At 39.6% G+C, this 14,781-nt stretch overlaps 9 protein-coding genes across 9 annotated transcripts in view; 4 read left to right on the top strand and 5 right to left on the bottom strand.

Moving 5' to 3' along the window:
• The window catches only part of RHIMIDRAFT_209059 (WD40 repeat-like protein), a gene marked incomplete at both ends in the record, with an annotated part of 1,433 nt that extends 717 nt beyond the window's left edge, over positions 1 to 716 (bottom strand). Inside the window, 5 exons of the mRNA XM_023607110.1 lie at positions 23 to 108; positions 152 to 224; positions 278 to 355; positions 421 to 519; positions 568 to 716. Coding sequence (XP_023461366.1) covers positions 23 to 108; positions 152 to 224; positions 278 to 355; positions 421 to 519; positions 568 to 716 — 485 coding nt within the window. The remainder of the gene's footprint in view (positions 1 to 22; positions 109 to 151; positions 225 to 277; positions 356 to 420; positions 520 to 567) is intronic.
• Positions 717 to 868: 152 nt separating this feature from the next.
• Positions 869 to 1,282, bottom strand: RHIMIDRAFT_187962 (uncharacterized protein; the record flags this gene model as incomplete). Its single annotated transcript, XM_023605894.1, has 2 exons — positions 869 to 988; positions 1,043 to 1,282. Coding segments are annotated over 2 exons (360 nt in total), but the record flags the coding sequence as incomplete, so codon positions are not given.
• A 1,432-nt stretch (positions 1,283 to 2,714) lies between these two features.
• Positions 2,715 to 3,680, bottom strand: RHIMIDRAFT_309676 (alpha/beta-hydrolase; the record flags this gene model as incomplete). Its single annotated transcript, XM_023614603.1, has 3 exons — positions 3,555 to 3,680; positions 2,838 to 3,534; positions 2,715 to 2,791 (listed from the first exon to the last, which is right to left on the bottom strand). The coding sequence occupies exons 1-3, from the start codon at positions 3,603 to 3,605 to the stop codon at positions 2,715 to 2,717; spliced, it is 825 nt and encodes a 274-aa protein (XP_023461364.1). The 5' UTR covers positions 3,606 to 3,680.
• Positions 3,681 to 4,382: 702 nt separating this feature from the next.
• RHIMIDRAFT_242477 (uncharacterized protein) lies at positions 4,383 to 4,835 on the bottom strand (the record flags this gene model as incomplete). Its single annotated transcript, XM_023609793.1, has 1 exon — positions 4,383 to 4,835. The coding sequence occupies one exon, from the start codon at positions 4,833 to 4,835 to the stop codon at positions 4,383 to 4,385; it is 453 nt and encodes a 150-aa protein (XP_023461363.1).
• A 1,173-nt stretch (positions 4,836 to 6,008) lies between these two features.
• RHIMIDRAFT_209064 (phytoene dehydrogenase) lies at positions 6,009 to 7,849 on the bottom strand (the record flags this gene model as incomplete). Its single annotated transcript, XM_023607111.1, has 3 exons — positions 6,009 to 6,324; positions 6,381 to 7,217; positions 7,266 to 7,849. The coding sequence occupies 3 exons, from the start codon at positions 7,847 to 7,849 to the stop codon at positions 6,009 to 6,011; spliced, it is 1,737 nt and encodes a 578-aa protein (XP_023461362.1).
• A 319-nt stretch (positions 7,850 to 8,168) lies between these two features.
• On the top strand, positions 8,169 to 10,086 carry RHIMIDRAFT_97000 (lycopene cyclase). The gene is made up of 2 exons (XM_023615945.1): positions 8,169 to 8,663; positions 8,733 to 10,086. Exons 1-2 carry the CDS (start codon positions 8,265 to 8,267, stop codon positions 10,038 to 10,040), a joined length of 1,707 nt encoding a protein of 568 aa, XP_023461361.1. The 5' UTR covers positions 8,169 to 8,264; the 3' UTR covers positions 10,041 to 10,086.
• Positions 10,087 to 10,224: 138 nt separating this feature from the next.
• RHIMIDRAFT_303404 (uncharacterized protein) lies at positions 10,225 to 10,974 on the top strand (the record flags this gene model as incomplete). The annotated part of the gene is made up of 1 exon (XM_023614420.1): positions 10,225 to 10,974. One exon carries the CDS (start codon positions 10,225 to 10,227, stop codon positions 10,957 to 10,959), a length of 735 nt encoding a protein of 244 aa, XP_023461360.1. The 3' UTR covers positions 10,960 to 10,974.
• Positions 10,975 to 12,817: 1,843 nt separating this feature from the next.
• Positions 12,818 to 13,575, top strand: RHIMIDRAFT_316643 (uncharacterized protein; the record flags this gene model as incomplete). The annotated part of the gene is made up of 2 exons (XM_023615067.1): positions 12,818 to 13,062; positions 13,102 to 13,575. Exons 1-2 carry the CDS (start codon positions 12,985 to 12,987, stop codon positions 13,573 to 13,575), a joined length of 552 nt encoding a protein of 183 aa, XP_023461359.1. The 5' UTR covers positions 12,818 to 12,984.
• A 761-nt stretch (positions 13,576 to 14,336) lies between these two features.
• Positions 14,337 to 14,642, top strand: RHIMIDRAFT_209027 (uncharacterized protein; the record flags this gene model as incomplete). Its single annotated transcript, XM_023607104.1, has 1 exon — positions 14,337 to 14,642. One exon carries the CDS (start codon positions 14,337 to 14,339, stop codon positions 14,640 to 14,642), a length of 306 nt encoding a protein of 101 aa, XP_023461358.1.
• Between the last annotated feature and the right edge of the window lie 139 nt (positions 14,643 to 14,781).

Here is a 14,781-nt window from a genome sequence, read left to right as displayed (position 1 = left end):
CCCTGCGGCTAATAGTGTCGACTTGGCATCACAAAACGACATATCTGATATATAGTCTTGATGTCTTTTATATTCCTGCACTGCTTTACATGTTCGCATATCCCAAATCTAATAAAGTCAACACACACATACTTTAAACTATATCATTTACTTTAATAATGCCTTCATCGTCTCCCGTTGCTGTAAGTTGATTATCTAATTGACAGAGCTTATTAATAGGGTACCTATACAGAGAATAAGTAAGTTTATGGACTATATAAAGACAATATAAGCTTACCTATGCGCTTTGGCTAATTTATAAAGTATTCTTCCAGTGGACACATCAAGCGCCTGTATGGATTTATCTCTAGAAATGCTGATTAAATCTATATTGATTGTTATTCCTTTAAAAGTCAAATATGTATATGTATATATATATACTTGCGATTGCCTTCTTTTGTAAACTGAACGCCTCGACATGACTTTTTGGATATTTGAGTTGACCATTGTAAAGTATTGGATACAAGTCCATAACGATAACTATAATGTATGTCAATCTATGAATGTATAATTTACAACATGGTATACCAATGCACTTGTCCGTTAATTAAGCCTGCAGCAAGAATAGGCTGAGAAGGGTGAAGATCAAAGTCAAAGATATGATGAGTAAAGGGTATGGCATTAGGTGCTTGTTCTTCTTTATTATCATTATCGCAATTAGTAATAGTCGTAGTCATTAGAAAAACAAAAAAAAAATAAAAAAATAAAAGAAGTAGGATCAGTGCCTCCAGAATTTAAAAGTGCCATATTTGTCATTCTCTGTTACATCATGTGTATTACCCGTTGTTGAACTTGAAGGATCTGGCTGTAATACGACCTGTTGACCTTGTTCAAGTCGGATCTCATCCATTCTTCGAAGAATCAAGTATTCTTCAAGGAGCGTTGCATTTCGCCAATTACATTTAAACAAGATATCCAATATATCGCCAGCAATAGGAGTCAAGCCAATCTATATGTATATAAAATGTTGATATGGTTGCGTTGTCTTTTATGTTTTTTATACCATAAAATCAAGCATGACGTTCCAAGTCATTTTGGCAATAAGCCAATTGGGTATATCTGCTTGACAAGCTGTACGAACGAGCTGCAAGGCCAAGGCAGTTCCGATAACGTCACCGATACCTGGTATCAAACCGACGATACCATCGAGCCCAATATTGAAGCAGCAGCAGTGACATCCCTTATCAAGATACCAAGCTCTCTTCTTGACTTGATGAAGCACCTGTCGATCACGTTGATTCAACAAAATCTCGGGTGAGTTTTGAGCCTTTTTGTTGAGCTGCCACCAATGTGTCTTGTGATGCTTTTGTGCTTCTTCTATAGCCTTAAGCACTTCCGGATCTGTCTCGAATGATGGTTTGTTCTGATGGATATGTTGAGATGCTTTCCCAAGAAGTTTATGTTTAGCATAATTCACTGCTACTTGCTGCATATTTAAAAATGAAACAAAAAAAAAAAGAAAAAACATCCTTTCGTCATGATCATTTAATATTCAGCTTGTGGACATGCTGTCATCGTTAACATAAATACTGTTTTAGACTACTTCCTTTTTGTCTCATGGATGACATGTATTTAAAAATGATTGTCCTCATACAAGTGTCTGAAATGTGCTATTCCCTACTTAAATTTCTATTTCAACTACAAGTCAAACCTTTATCCGTGTTGCATAATTCGTTTCTTAAACTTTCCGTCATTTAACTTTAATTCTATGCTTTGTTACCAATAGTTGAATGACTTTTTAAGAAATAAGCATGATCATTCATGCAACCCAAAAATGAAATAAATCAGGTTATTTTCATTGGTGATTGCTATGGAACCACTTTTTGCATTGAAAAAAGTATAAAAGAGAGAGCAGACGATACAACTTATACCCCATACTTTCTTTCCCTTTCTTATCATGGTTGGTCTCTCCTTATCTTTTGGCTGAACCTCCCTTTTGGTTGAACTCTACCTTGGTTGACGATAAGTCTGAACATGACTCAAATACAACATACATGAAGCTATGAAGTAGAAGAATCCCCTTCTATTTCTTGCTCCCCCTCCCTCGTTTGCACTCATCCTTTTTCTTTTTAAAAGAAAGTTATGGTTAAGATACTGACACAGCATCAAGATTTTACTTTCATTCCTGGTATTCAACACTGCTGTGAACAAGATACTGACAACGCGATACTGACAACGCATATCGACTTGGCAAGATACTAACACCAAGAACAACAACAACAACTTTGCTTCGATTTCGGACAAGTACCAAGTTTCCAAGAGCATACAAGCTAACATTGTATGTGCTTAGGCTATATTCCTGCCAATGGTCCTTTTTTTTTTTTTGTATATTTTTTTTTTTTCTGCTTTTTCCTCCCGCAGTTCCACCAAGGCTCTCTCTTCTGATGGGGTTATATTTGTGCGTATGGCTGTTTTGGCATATCTCATATTTCACCGCTATCAGCTATCATTTGGAGTTCTCTCTTCTGATGCGTCCACTGAAAGGGAAAACGGGGTTTTGATTGGTGTACAATTGCGTCTTGGCTCTCTTTGTTGAGAGCAATGGTTGGGTTTTATAGATTGTATGTATCAAAAAAAAGTTGTTATAAGGAACTTTAGATACTTGTTTTAAAACACTGTTTGGTTTTATTAGGCAATCCTTGGAACTGCGGGAACGGGTGTTTATTTAATAAAGTTTAAATATACTTTTTGCTATATTCATTTACAAAGTCTGTAACGAGCTTTAGTACTGCATCGGGTTTTTCAGCATGAACTAAAAAAGTGTTAATTGTGGACCAATAAAAATATGAACCTCTTACCCCAATGACCAGCGTTGTCTACAATGTCTAGTGTTGAATTAGGAAACAATTGGTCCACTTTATCCTTTTCCTCTTTGAACGGTGTCATATAAGGACTTTTACCACCTGCGATAAACAACGTGGGTCGATCATAGTGTCTACCTTGCAAAAAATCCTCACGAAAATCACCAATGGTTTCCAACGACTGACCGAGGATATCATAGGGAACACGGAAGCGCAGAATACCTTGATCGTCTCGCTTAAGATTTGTCAGCAAGAACATACGGATGCTGACGTCCTTTTCGACCTTAGCCAGGATCGCATCGGCCTCGCTCTGTTTCTTGACTTGAGCTTGCTCAATATCGTGCATCGCTTTGATGTAGTTTCTAAAACTTCTGCCGAGCTTGAGAGGAACAGGAGGCATGTCAACAACGATCAGTTTAGAGACGAGTGAAGGAGCACGAAGCGCTGTGGCCATGACTGCTTTCCCACCCATGGAATGACCCATGAGCACAGGCTCGTTTAGGTCTTGACGACGAATGAATTCAATCAAGTCTTGGCTCATGCTGTCAAAGTTATGGGTGTGATGGTGAGGACTGTCGCCATGGTTACGAAGGTCAACCGTATAAATTTCTCGAGAGGTGCGTTGAGAAAGTGCCTTGGCGAGTGATTTCCAATTTTGTTTGGATCCAAACAGACCATGGCAAACGACGATAGGCTCCAAGTGAGAAGTTTGACCGTACTTGTCAAAAGCCAATTCAACCGACTTGGAAGAATAATGTCGAACATGATTAAGACCAAAACGGCGAAAAGAAATCATTTTTATATACAATGTTGTACAATTGACGCAGAACTATATTTTTATTGTTACATTTAAAAGGGAAAGAAAGAAAGAAAAAAAAAAGTTGATTTGGAAAACATCGTCGTGAATTAAAATTTTGCTCATTTTTGGGTACAACTGGAGAAATACTCACGTACAGAAAGGTGCAGGAGGAGTAATAACTTTTGCACAATCAATTGGATTGAGCCAATGGGTCCTTGAATCAGCTCTAACGAGCAGACAAAAGAACCTATAAAGGGGAAACTTGTTCAATTATGGAAATACCTGTCAGGATAATTTATTAATCAGGAGCATTTCAATTGGTATAAGTACAGTAGATCTTTTAGCAGTAGTAAAATCTTGGCCTAATTTGATTAGAAATAAACTTTCCATATTCTTTCCTATTGAATCTTTCGTTTTAAATCTTACCGGAATACCACAAGGATAACTGACCTATCGAATACAGCACTTAATGGTTACATTATCTATCATGGAGCTGCAAGGCGATTAGTTTGTATGGGGTGTGCGCTCTGCTATAGGGTGGCAAGAAAAAGCTATTACCGTTGTTGCTGAAAACTTCAATGGGAAAGCTGAACGTGTCGCTTGTAGATCTTCATCATGCTTAAAAAGAGTAAGTCAGCAGTCAGTTTGAAATTTTTTATTGACTAAAATTTGTATTGAATTAAGGAACACTAAAAATGAATGGCATGGGTCGAGGAGGTATCAGTAAGAGAATTGTAATGTATTCATATGATTGTATTGCGTATCATGTCATTAGGCCGAACATTAATGTAACCGCATTGCTCATCTTCCAATGACTTGATATTCAGAATCTGCCGTTCCAGACCAATGAATAAGTACGCCAGCAATTCCATGGCTCTCAACCATTTGTTCCGTTGATCATAACTTGTCAGGATCAACACTGTACGCACTTCGTTGTAGTGATGCTTCCCTTGCAGATCAGTCCTGACTTCAGGCAAAACGATGGTGGTCTTGGTAGCTTGCAACCCAAAGACTCTGGTGGCAGCCAAACTGGAGATGCTTGCATTCATATGTGAGCTCGCAAATGCTTTCATCATGGAAGTCATGCTACTGACCTTTTTGACGTTGTCATCAATAGTTTTTCGCACATCCTCATGATACTGACCAATGGATGCCTCTATGATGAGTCGCTCTTGTCCACCCGTGTCACAGCTCATGCCATCCGCAAAGCGAGGTCGTCCTTTTTCTCACAACAAACTGTCCATTTCGGCAAGAGCATGGTGCGTCGTTTCACATTCACACCAATCAAAGCTGAGAAGGCCTGTTTGATTACCAAAGGATTGGAAGACGGGAACCACACAACGAACCCACCATATTCGTTCATAATCCTTTCCTGGCATCATACTTGGCGCTCCACAATTGTCTATGAAATTTATCAACACAAGCCTGGTCACATTCTACAGCTTTGCTGCTGCGATATTTGTGCTTATATAGTTGTAAAACAGTGAAAAGTTAATTGACTACATTTACTTTTAATTCTCTATTTATTCATTCTTAGCTAATAGACGACGTCAGACATTTACAACCGTCATCCCTCGTATATACTCTGGTCGTATCCTCATTTATTAGCTCTTCTTTTTAAGAGATGCGTGATCTATGTAAACACGACATCTACACACGCCTCTATTCTTCTTATGCACCGTCGCCCAGCTATCTCTCTAGGCCTCATCCTTTGACTACTTATGATCAGGTCTAAGAGAGGCCTCTGTACACGTTGGCGCCTTGGTTGGCTTCCCAATGGTCATGACAAAACCTATTCTCAACACCCCGCGCCATTCACTGTCTCCAGATGCACCGCCGACTGATTATACTCGAAACAATTTCCGATCCATTATCCTTCCTTTTGCATATACTGTCTGTGAAGAAACCACGCTCTTTTTAAGCCGTTCTCCCATGGACCCTCCGTTGGCCAGCTATCTGCACCCTTCTTTTTGAACTTGACTACCTTCACCACCAAAAGTGTTCGTCTTCTTCGCCTCCTCACCTTGGGCAAAAGCTCCTCAATTAGTTCCCTCCTTCTCCTCACTAGTGTATCTTTCATTTGGCCCAACACCATTTCTTCAATAACTTTTTTACCCTTGATTTCATAAGGGCTTTTTAGCTACCAATTCTTTATTCTTTTTTGATCTGCCTCGGGCGGAGAAGATACATTACTATTATTGTGCACCCACTTGAAACTTTAATTGTAAATAAAAGACTGTTTAATCGTATAACATTAAAATACAGCAGTAAGAATGTTTGAATAAGATCGGCAACTATAAACAGTTATGGATCATGTTATACAGTAAAAAAAGCATGAAAAAAGAAATAATATTTATATTTATATATTTTTATACTATCCAAAAAGAAGAAGAGGCGCCTTCGACCTGGAACGGCTTTGGAAGATATGAGTTTATGAACGAAGCGGCGGTATGTCCTGTCGATTGCTCAGGGAAAAAGGCAAAAAAGAACGACAAGAGGAAAACGATGACAGCAAAGATACTAAACCAAGAGGGTTCACCATGACTCTTTTCGACATAGTCCTTGGGCTGTGGAGTGTACCCAAGTTTTCGAGGCAAGGGCGTCTTTCCGAAATGTTTACAGACCTGATCTGATGTGAGCTTACTGCCAGCAAGAACGATAGGAACACCTGTGCCAGGATGCGTACTATGTAAGAGATTTTTTTAATTTAATTTTTATAGTATTTTTTCCTTTTATATTACCTGGCACCAACAAAAAACAGATTACGATATCGGTTCGTCGTATCCCTTGTGCTCGGACGGAACCAGAGAACTTGAAAGACATTATGAGACAGACCAAGGATTGATCCTCTCCAGAGATTAAACTTGGCTTGCCATGTCTTGGGATCATTCACAATTTCATGTTCAATCATGCTAGCAAAATCCTTGATGCCTAAACGAGACTGGATGACACTCAAGACCATCTCGCGTGCCCTATTGACCAAGTCGGCATAGTCTTCGCCTTCACCCGTCTGGCTCTTCATGTGTCCGATAGGCACCAACACAATCACCGAATCTTTACCATCAGGTGCAGCGGAGGGATCCACACGGGAAGGAACATTGACATAAAAGGAAGCTTCTGAGGGCAGACCATACTGTTCAAAAATTTCATCAAAGCTTTCCTTGTATGATTCAGCCAAGAAGATATTATGAACATCGAATTGGGGAATCTTTTTGTTCATGGACCAATAGAACGAAATGGAAGAGGATGTCAACTTCTTGGAGGCCAGCGTCTTTGTTGTCCAGGAGCAAGGGGGAAGGAGTTTGTGATAGGCATAGACAAGATCAGCGTTGCATACCACTGCATCCGCTTCGATCACCTCTCCATTTTCCAATGTCACACCACATACACGACCACTGTCCGTATTGATCTTGGCTACAGGAGCGTTGTATCGAAACGTGGCTCGGTACTTTTGTGTCGCAATGGATTCTAGCTTTTGAACCACTTGATTGAACCCACCACGAGGATACCAGATACCTTCAGCAAACTCGGTATATTGCAACAGACTATAGACTGCAGGAGCATCATAGGGCGACATACTAGTCAGCACACAGATTAGTAATGAATAAATACAATGATGTCCTTACCCCATATACATCGTTTGAAAGGTAAACGCCATACGCATTCGTTTTGTCTTAAAGTAGAGCGACGCACGTCTATAAATCTTGTCAAACAAGTGCAACCTAAGGATCTCAGGAGCATATTCCAGACGAATCAAATCCCAAATACTTTCAAAATTCTTTTTGAGCGCGATCCAAGTGCCATTCTGATAGTGTACATGCGTCTCTCTCAAAAAATCAAGAAATCGACCAAACCCTTCGGGCCCCTCCACACGTTCCATTTCGGTCTTCATCCGAGTCAGATCAGAAGTAAGATGAATCGACTCGCCATCATCAAAGTGAACCTTGTAGTTGTTTTCACACCGCAACAGTTCCAGGTGATCCTCCACGCGTTCGTCAAGGTCAGCAAAGGCATCTTCAAATAACTTGGGCATCAGGTACAAAGAGGGGCCTTGATCAAATCGGTATCCGCCATGATGGATGAGTGAGCATCGACCACCTGAGAAATCGTTTTTTTCGACCACAGTTACTCGAAAACCTTCACGAGCAAGACGAGCTGCAGTAGCAGTTCCACCGATACCAGCACCAATGACGACAATATGTTTTGACATGATAGAAAAAATGTATAAAAAAGAGAGAAAAAAGCCGGGAAGGGGATAAGGATTTATATAAACGTCAAAGAAAAATATATATGCTTCCCCCCTTTATTATTTCTGCATATAAGATAATGAAATGGAATCTAGATTTGGATATGTGGCACCTCAAATGCAAAAAGAGGAGATAAGAAGGTTTATTTCTTTGTTCTAAGGTCAAATATGCAATTGAAATGATCATCCAACGAATAGAACACTATGTATGCATCTTGACTAATTCATGTTCTGCCCGGCCGCATACGCATTAATAATATCAAAGAAACGACAATAAAAAAGAAAAAGTGGAAGAGATGTAATTCTTTTTGTTCTCCTTTGTTATAAGTTATATAAAGGCATACTTTTTTTTCTCTCTCTCTTTTTTCTTTAATTCAACATGCTTACTTATATGGAAGTTCATCTTTATTATACTCTGCCCGTTCTTGGTATCCTCCTTTGGTTGTTACGCCCCTTTGATTCTAAAGAAGATCGATTCAAATATCAGTTCCTGGCATGTATTGCCTTTTTCACTGCCTCCCTCTGGGATAACTATATTGTCTATCATAAAGCTTGGTCTTATTGCCCTACTTGTGTTGTAGCTGTGATCGGATATGTGCCACTAGAAGAATACATGTTTTTTATCATCATGACTTTTATGACAATATCCTTTACGAATCTAGTCATGCGATGGCATCTTCCTTCTACCTTTATTCGCCCTCAAACCCCCTTGATACAAACATGGTCTGTACGTGGTGTACCGATTATGGCACTAATGATTATTGCATACAAAGCCTGGGTATATAAACACTTTTTTTTTTTTAAAAAAAAAAAAAACAAACAAACCATGTACTGAACTATATTGTAGAAACTGGCTGTTCCAGCTAAACCCTTATTTTATGGTGCATGCATCCTATGGTACGTTTGTCCTGTGTTAGCCATCCTGTGGTATGGTTCTGGTGAATACATGCTTCAACGACCTCTATCTGTCATTCTGTCCATCACACTACCCACACTCTATTTATGCTGGGTTGACAAGATCGCGATTGCAGCTGGTACATGGCACATTTCGCTTCGCACAAGCACCGGCAAATTTGTATCCTCCGACCTTCCACTAGAAGAATTCATGTTCTTTGTGCTCATCAATACCGTCTTGGTATTTGCAACATGTACCATTGATCGAGCCCAAGCGGTGACACAGCTGTTCAACAAGCACCGTCACAACACACTAGACCAGCTCAAGACGCTTCTCTGGGCCTATCTCGTACCTGACCAGATGCTCAATCCACAAGTGATTAACGATCTCTCGATTACCTGGGGCATCCTGAAAAGTGCATCCAAGTCATTCCACACCGCATCCGCCGTCTTTAACTATGCTGTCCGTCAAGATCTTAGCGTACTCTATGGGTTCTGCCGAGCGACTGACGATCTCTGTGACAACGAGTCTGTACCTGGGAAACGTCGTGAACGTCAATTACAAGCAACCCGTCAGTTTGTCAAGACTCTGTATGCCGAAAAGCAGCTGACCGAGGCTCACTATAGCCAGCTACCCGTCACGTGCATTCCTGCCTATCGTGCCTTTGCCACGCATCTGCGATACATTGTCTCGGAAGAGAGTGTGTATGAACTCTTGGATGGCTACCGCTGGGACCTTGAAAGAAGAAGTGTCAAGGACGAAGACGACCTGGCTTACTACTCTGCCTGTGTGGCCAGTAGTGTAGGCGAGATGTGTACTCGTATCATTGCTCATCATGGTCAATGCTCGCTTTCGTCAGATACCATCCACCGTGCACGTCAGATGGGACTCGTCCTTCAGTATATCAATATCGCTCGTGATATCGTCACAGACAGTCAAGATCTACATCGCTGTTATCTTCCTCAAAATTGGCTCACGCAGCAAGAAATAGAAAATCTGCAGCTCGGTCAACCTCGTGAACTGTCCGATCGCCGGTTGCGTCAGATCAGTCTCAAGCTTGTCAGTAAGGCTGAACTTATGATGAAACAAGCCGAGGCGGGTATTGATGACTTGCCTTATTGTCAAGGGGGGCTTCGTGCTGCTTGTCAAGTCTATGCGGGGATTGGTCAATGTCTCAAATTGTCGTCAGGGTATCCGGATCGCGCCTATTTGGAAAAGAGGGAGAGGATCAAAATTGTATTAAAAAGTATCTATTTGTAATAAAATAAAAATAAGCCCTTTAATTACCTAAAAAGGGAAAAATGCCTAATTTTTTTTCTTTTTTGGGTTTCCGATGACTGGAGTCGAGAAGTACGAGAAAAGGTTACATTTTTCTCGAGCTTCCATTCAAATTAATAAAAAGAAGAGAGAGAAGATGTTTTTCTTTTCTTTTTCTTTTATGTAAATGAATAAGCAACAAACAAGTCTACCTCCTATTTCTACACTCTTGACAGAGACAGCGCCTCGGATCGTGATCGAACCTTCTTCCAGTCCTTTATTATTACCCGGAATACATTCACCCAGTTATTTATCACCTTTATTATCACCTCTATCCTATGCTTCCTCCATCACTCGTTCTCCTTCACCCATATCTCCCATTCAGACTCTTCCTCCTATCCATGGCGATGACCCACCTCGACCACTTAAGCAACAACAATTAAATAAAACAAAATCATCACATTACCTTTGGAATACCACAGCAAGATATAGTCATTCATTGAAAGAAGAAGAAGTAGAAGAAAAGCCTATGGAGACGCCTCCAGAACCACAAGAATTGGATCTACCACCATTTACACAAATTGTCCTATCTGAATCAGGACAAGCGATCCTCAAACGTCGTCGTGGTCGACCACCAACCATAAAGCATTGCACAACCGATGGCAAGCACTGGACCTTTCTCACACCTACCGTCTGGGACGTCACTCATCATGATCAATCACTGAATACGCCAGAAAAGAATGAATATACAGATGATGTGATGAGCGGTACGATGGCAGCATTCACAAGTTCAAGTATGGACATGGTCTTACAGATGCCACGCAAAAAGAGAGGAAGAAAGCCTAAATCACATATCCATGGTCATTCTTGCTTTGTATGGAAAGATATGACAAGTACAAACAATCGAGTGAAAAAAAAATGATGGGTGTATTTGCCTTTTTATGTATATTTTCAAGTATCTGTATATGTTTTTTTTGTGTGTGTGTAAATAACTATTTATGTACTTTATTTATTTAACTAGAAAGACTAATGAATAAAAGATAACGTATTATATCATCCTTATACTTGCCGTTACGGAATACATTGTCATTATGGACACTGCATTAAATCCACAGTATTTGTCTTTTGCAGACCTTCTGAAAGAAAGAAGAGCTTTTATTGTTGCGTCTTGATTTGTAAACAAAGATATTACAGTGCTCACGGTACTGATTCATGCCTTTACTTGACCAATTTGCGGTTACTTCAAATAAGCCTTTTTCTCCTTTACCCTTATTTATTAGAAAAGCTTTTATTATGTATTCAATCACTGGAAAAGTTATGTTCGAGAATGGAAACGTGGCCATAGACTGGGAAGAAGGCAATCCCCATAACACGGAAAGTTTGAGTAATTTTATTCAATATTCCGGTAAACAGCAATTAGATCTCGATATAACAGACCCCTAGCTTCCTGATAGAATGGATCAGCTAGAGAAGGCTATCAACACTAGTACCACACCTAAAAGCAAGTATGATGATTATTACGCAGTCAAGAAACATTGTTTATGTATTACTTGCAGCTGAAGTTTTCAAGCGCTACAGCAGCAGCTAGAAAAACTGCGATTGATGTTCGTACTTGTCAGGATTGAGTTAAGAAACTCAAGGATGATCCTGATTGGGATATGTTCGAAAAACAAACCAACAAATTTCATAGGAAAAAAAAGTCAGCTTCGGGACGAACATAAGACTCATTGAGTTTTTCGATAAAAACCCCCATGCCCGAGTATCCGATGCAGTCGAGAAATTCGCTAAAAATTTTGAATAATTTACGTTGAAAGAGACAGTTGTGGGAAAATTCATTTCAACTGAATACAACTCGAGCATCAAAGCAATTACTCGTCACCTGGTTGCAATAAATCAAAGCGCGAAAATTAAAGAGAGACGTAAATGGGTAGAGAATTGGTCAAAAACTGATATGAACTACACTGAAAATTGTATTTTCATTGATGAGAGTGTCTTTGACATCAATATGAAACCATCTACTGCAAGATCAGTTCGAGGAACTCCAGCCATTGTTACTAGCCCTTCAGTACGAGCAACCAGCCATACTATTCTTGGAGCGATTTCAACCTGTGAAATAGTTATCATGGAAATTTATGTTCCTCTGACACCAAAAAGAATTCAAGTCGTGGGTGCTCAAAAACGAAAGGTAACTGTCGTAAAAGCAAAAATACCTGGAGGAACAAACATAGGCCATTATACTAGTTTCATAAAAAAACTATGGGTGAAATGGACAAATAATCCCCCCCAGTTCAAAGGTTTTACATGATCATGGATGTTTCTCCTATTCCCGGAAAAAACGGTGAGCTCAGCTAACTGATTGAGAGCAGAAGGTATAGTTGTGTCTGCCTTCCTCCGTATTCCCTTGGGCTTAATCCTATTGAACAGTTCTGAGCAATCGTGAAAGGAAAGGTAAGACGTAGCCAGTTTGGGGATACGGAGGGCCTTAAAACTAAAATCGCTGAGGCATACGATTATGCTCCCAGAAATCATCATCGTTTTTCTCAGCATTCAGTTAGAGCATTTGAAGACTGTTTGAACGAGCTTCCCATATAAATTACATAGTAAAATAAAGTAGATATACAATTGGTGATCACCATCAGGATATTGACTTTTTTAATTCTAGTATAATTAATATAGGAAAGGCAGTACCGATCATACTGCTAAAATAACGAAGATGAAGTATAAAGTACCAATATCTTTAGCATTTGCTGAGAAAAGCCATCTGACCATATTAAAATTTGCTGTAATCCTTTTTTTTTTTTTGCTGCTTATATTTAATAAAATTTGATAATGCTAAGATACCGGTTGAAAGTAATGCAGGAATACAATTCAGCTGTATGAGCTCACATAGCGAATAAATTAAATCACCCCGAGAGAAACAGATGGCTCTTTATTCATAGCAGCTCATATGGTTATTAAATTTACATCGTCTACTGAAATGTTTACCAACTTTAAAAGTACCTCCATCTCTATTACTGCTGATTTTGTTTGTTCTACTGTCCCAGATTATGAGCAAAGTGTTTAGACCATCATCTTTACTACGTCTGATAAGTTCGAGAAATGGCTCAAAAAGGACGTGCTCTCGCATTCTAAGTGGGTATTTAAACGACGATATTCCGCCACAAGCAATCACCAGTTCATCAGGCAGCCAATTATTGAAGCTTTGCCAGGTCACACCGCCTTCTATTTGTGTGATCATGCTGATACCGATAAGAAAGCTAAGAATAATACAGGTATTATTGATACTACTAACGTTTTATCTTCCGTAGATAATGATCAAAATAGTAGCAGTAACCAACTAGAGGTTATGCATCCTAAGAAGGCCCGTATTACTATGAAGTCTTCTATCAAGATAGGCTACATTGCCAAAATCAGTAAACGCGTCATGGCGGACGGTGCACTCCATGTTGAATACCACCGGGAGCATCCCGATCATTGCCGTTGGGATATCAAGAAAATTACGAACTCTCATTTGCCTTTGAGATCAAACAATGGATAACTGAAAAGACCAGCGAGAATATGAACTGGAAAACTATCAAGAAACCTTTACGTATTGATGACGAACCCCTCATTGAGGTAATGATGTCTATTTTCATCCTTGTGCTGTTATTAAACACGATAATGATTTACCTTTCTATAGCTTGAAAAGAAGGAGCCATTCAGTAGCTTCCCTATGTCACTTTTAATCAATTACCAAGATGTAAAGAATATCATCAATGCTCACATGAACAAGCTATCAAGAAAAAGTTGTTGCGATAAGCATAGTTGTGAAAAATGAATGAAATATTTGAAAGAAGAAAAAAACTGCTCGACTCTTTTTTGTTTCCATGAAAATGGTCCTTTCCTAATCTCATGAGTATCTGATTGGCAGAACCTATAGATTGGAACAACGAAGAAAAGATTCAAGAGCACTTGGACTGGATTCGTAAGTGGGAAAAAATAGACATGGATTTTACGAGAAGTTGTATCTCCCTTGATGAATTTACTTTCCATATTAATTTGAAACGTAGTATGGCATGGTCAAAGAAGGGTACACCGGAAGTGGTCACAGTTCTCAAAACTCGAGCAACAACAACCACAATTTTAGGCGTGATCTCTGCTGAAGGTCTAATTAAATGCAGCCTTAGATTTCCTCAGCATTCATCCAGTAAAAAGAGAAAGCGAGGAGATGATGCTGGATATGTGAGCAAAGGAACGGTTACGGGACATTACGTGAGCTTTCTAAAAGCCACAGTGGATAAAATGGACCAGTATTCGCATATGAAAGACCATTACCTCGTAATGGATAATGCTCCTATCCATACATCAGAGGACATAGCCAGATACGTAGAATCGCGCGGATACCGCTGCACTTGTTTACCGTCCCATTCTTCTGAGCTCAACCCAATCGAGCAATTCTGGTCAGTTGTAAAGAGTAAAGTAAAACGTAACGGGTTCCTGGAAAAGGACACCTTGATGACGAGAATCAGTGAGGCTTCTAATACCTTGAGGTTAAGTGATTTTAAAGGGTTTGCTGAGCATTCTCTTAAATGCTTGAACAAGTGTCGTAATAGGCAACCACTCTGAAGGTGCCCTCATTCACGCGTGATAACAGTGAGAAAAAAAAAAAAAAGAAGTGCAGTGAAGGGACTTTTTGGAGAAAATTGGACCTCAAGGATGTGAATGTGCCAATAAAAGTTTAAGTGTGATGCTTTTTTTTTTTTTT

The sequence above is a fragment of the Rhizopus microsporus genome, assembly GCF_002708625.1.
Source record: "Rhizopus microsporus ATCC 52813 unplaced genomic scaffold scaffold_32, whole genome shotgun sequence".
Taxonomy (NCBI): domain Eukaryota; kingdom Fungi; phylum Mucoromycota; class Mucoromycetes; order Mucorales; family Rhizopodaceae; genus Rhizopus; species Rhizopus microsporus.
This window is presented reverse-complemented; position numbering and strand designations above follow the sequence as displayed.

Excerpts from the sequence above, each read along its gene's own strand:
- RHIMIDRAFT_97000 (XM_023615945.1), top strand. The coding sequence starts at position 8,265 with ATGCTTACTTATATGGAAGTTCATCTTTATTATACTCTGCCCGTTCTT. Across the intron at positions 8,664-8,732 it reads TTATTGCATACAAAGCCTGG|AAACTGGCTGTTCCAGCTAA; the intron begins GTATATAAACAC and ends ACTATATTGTAG.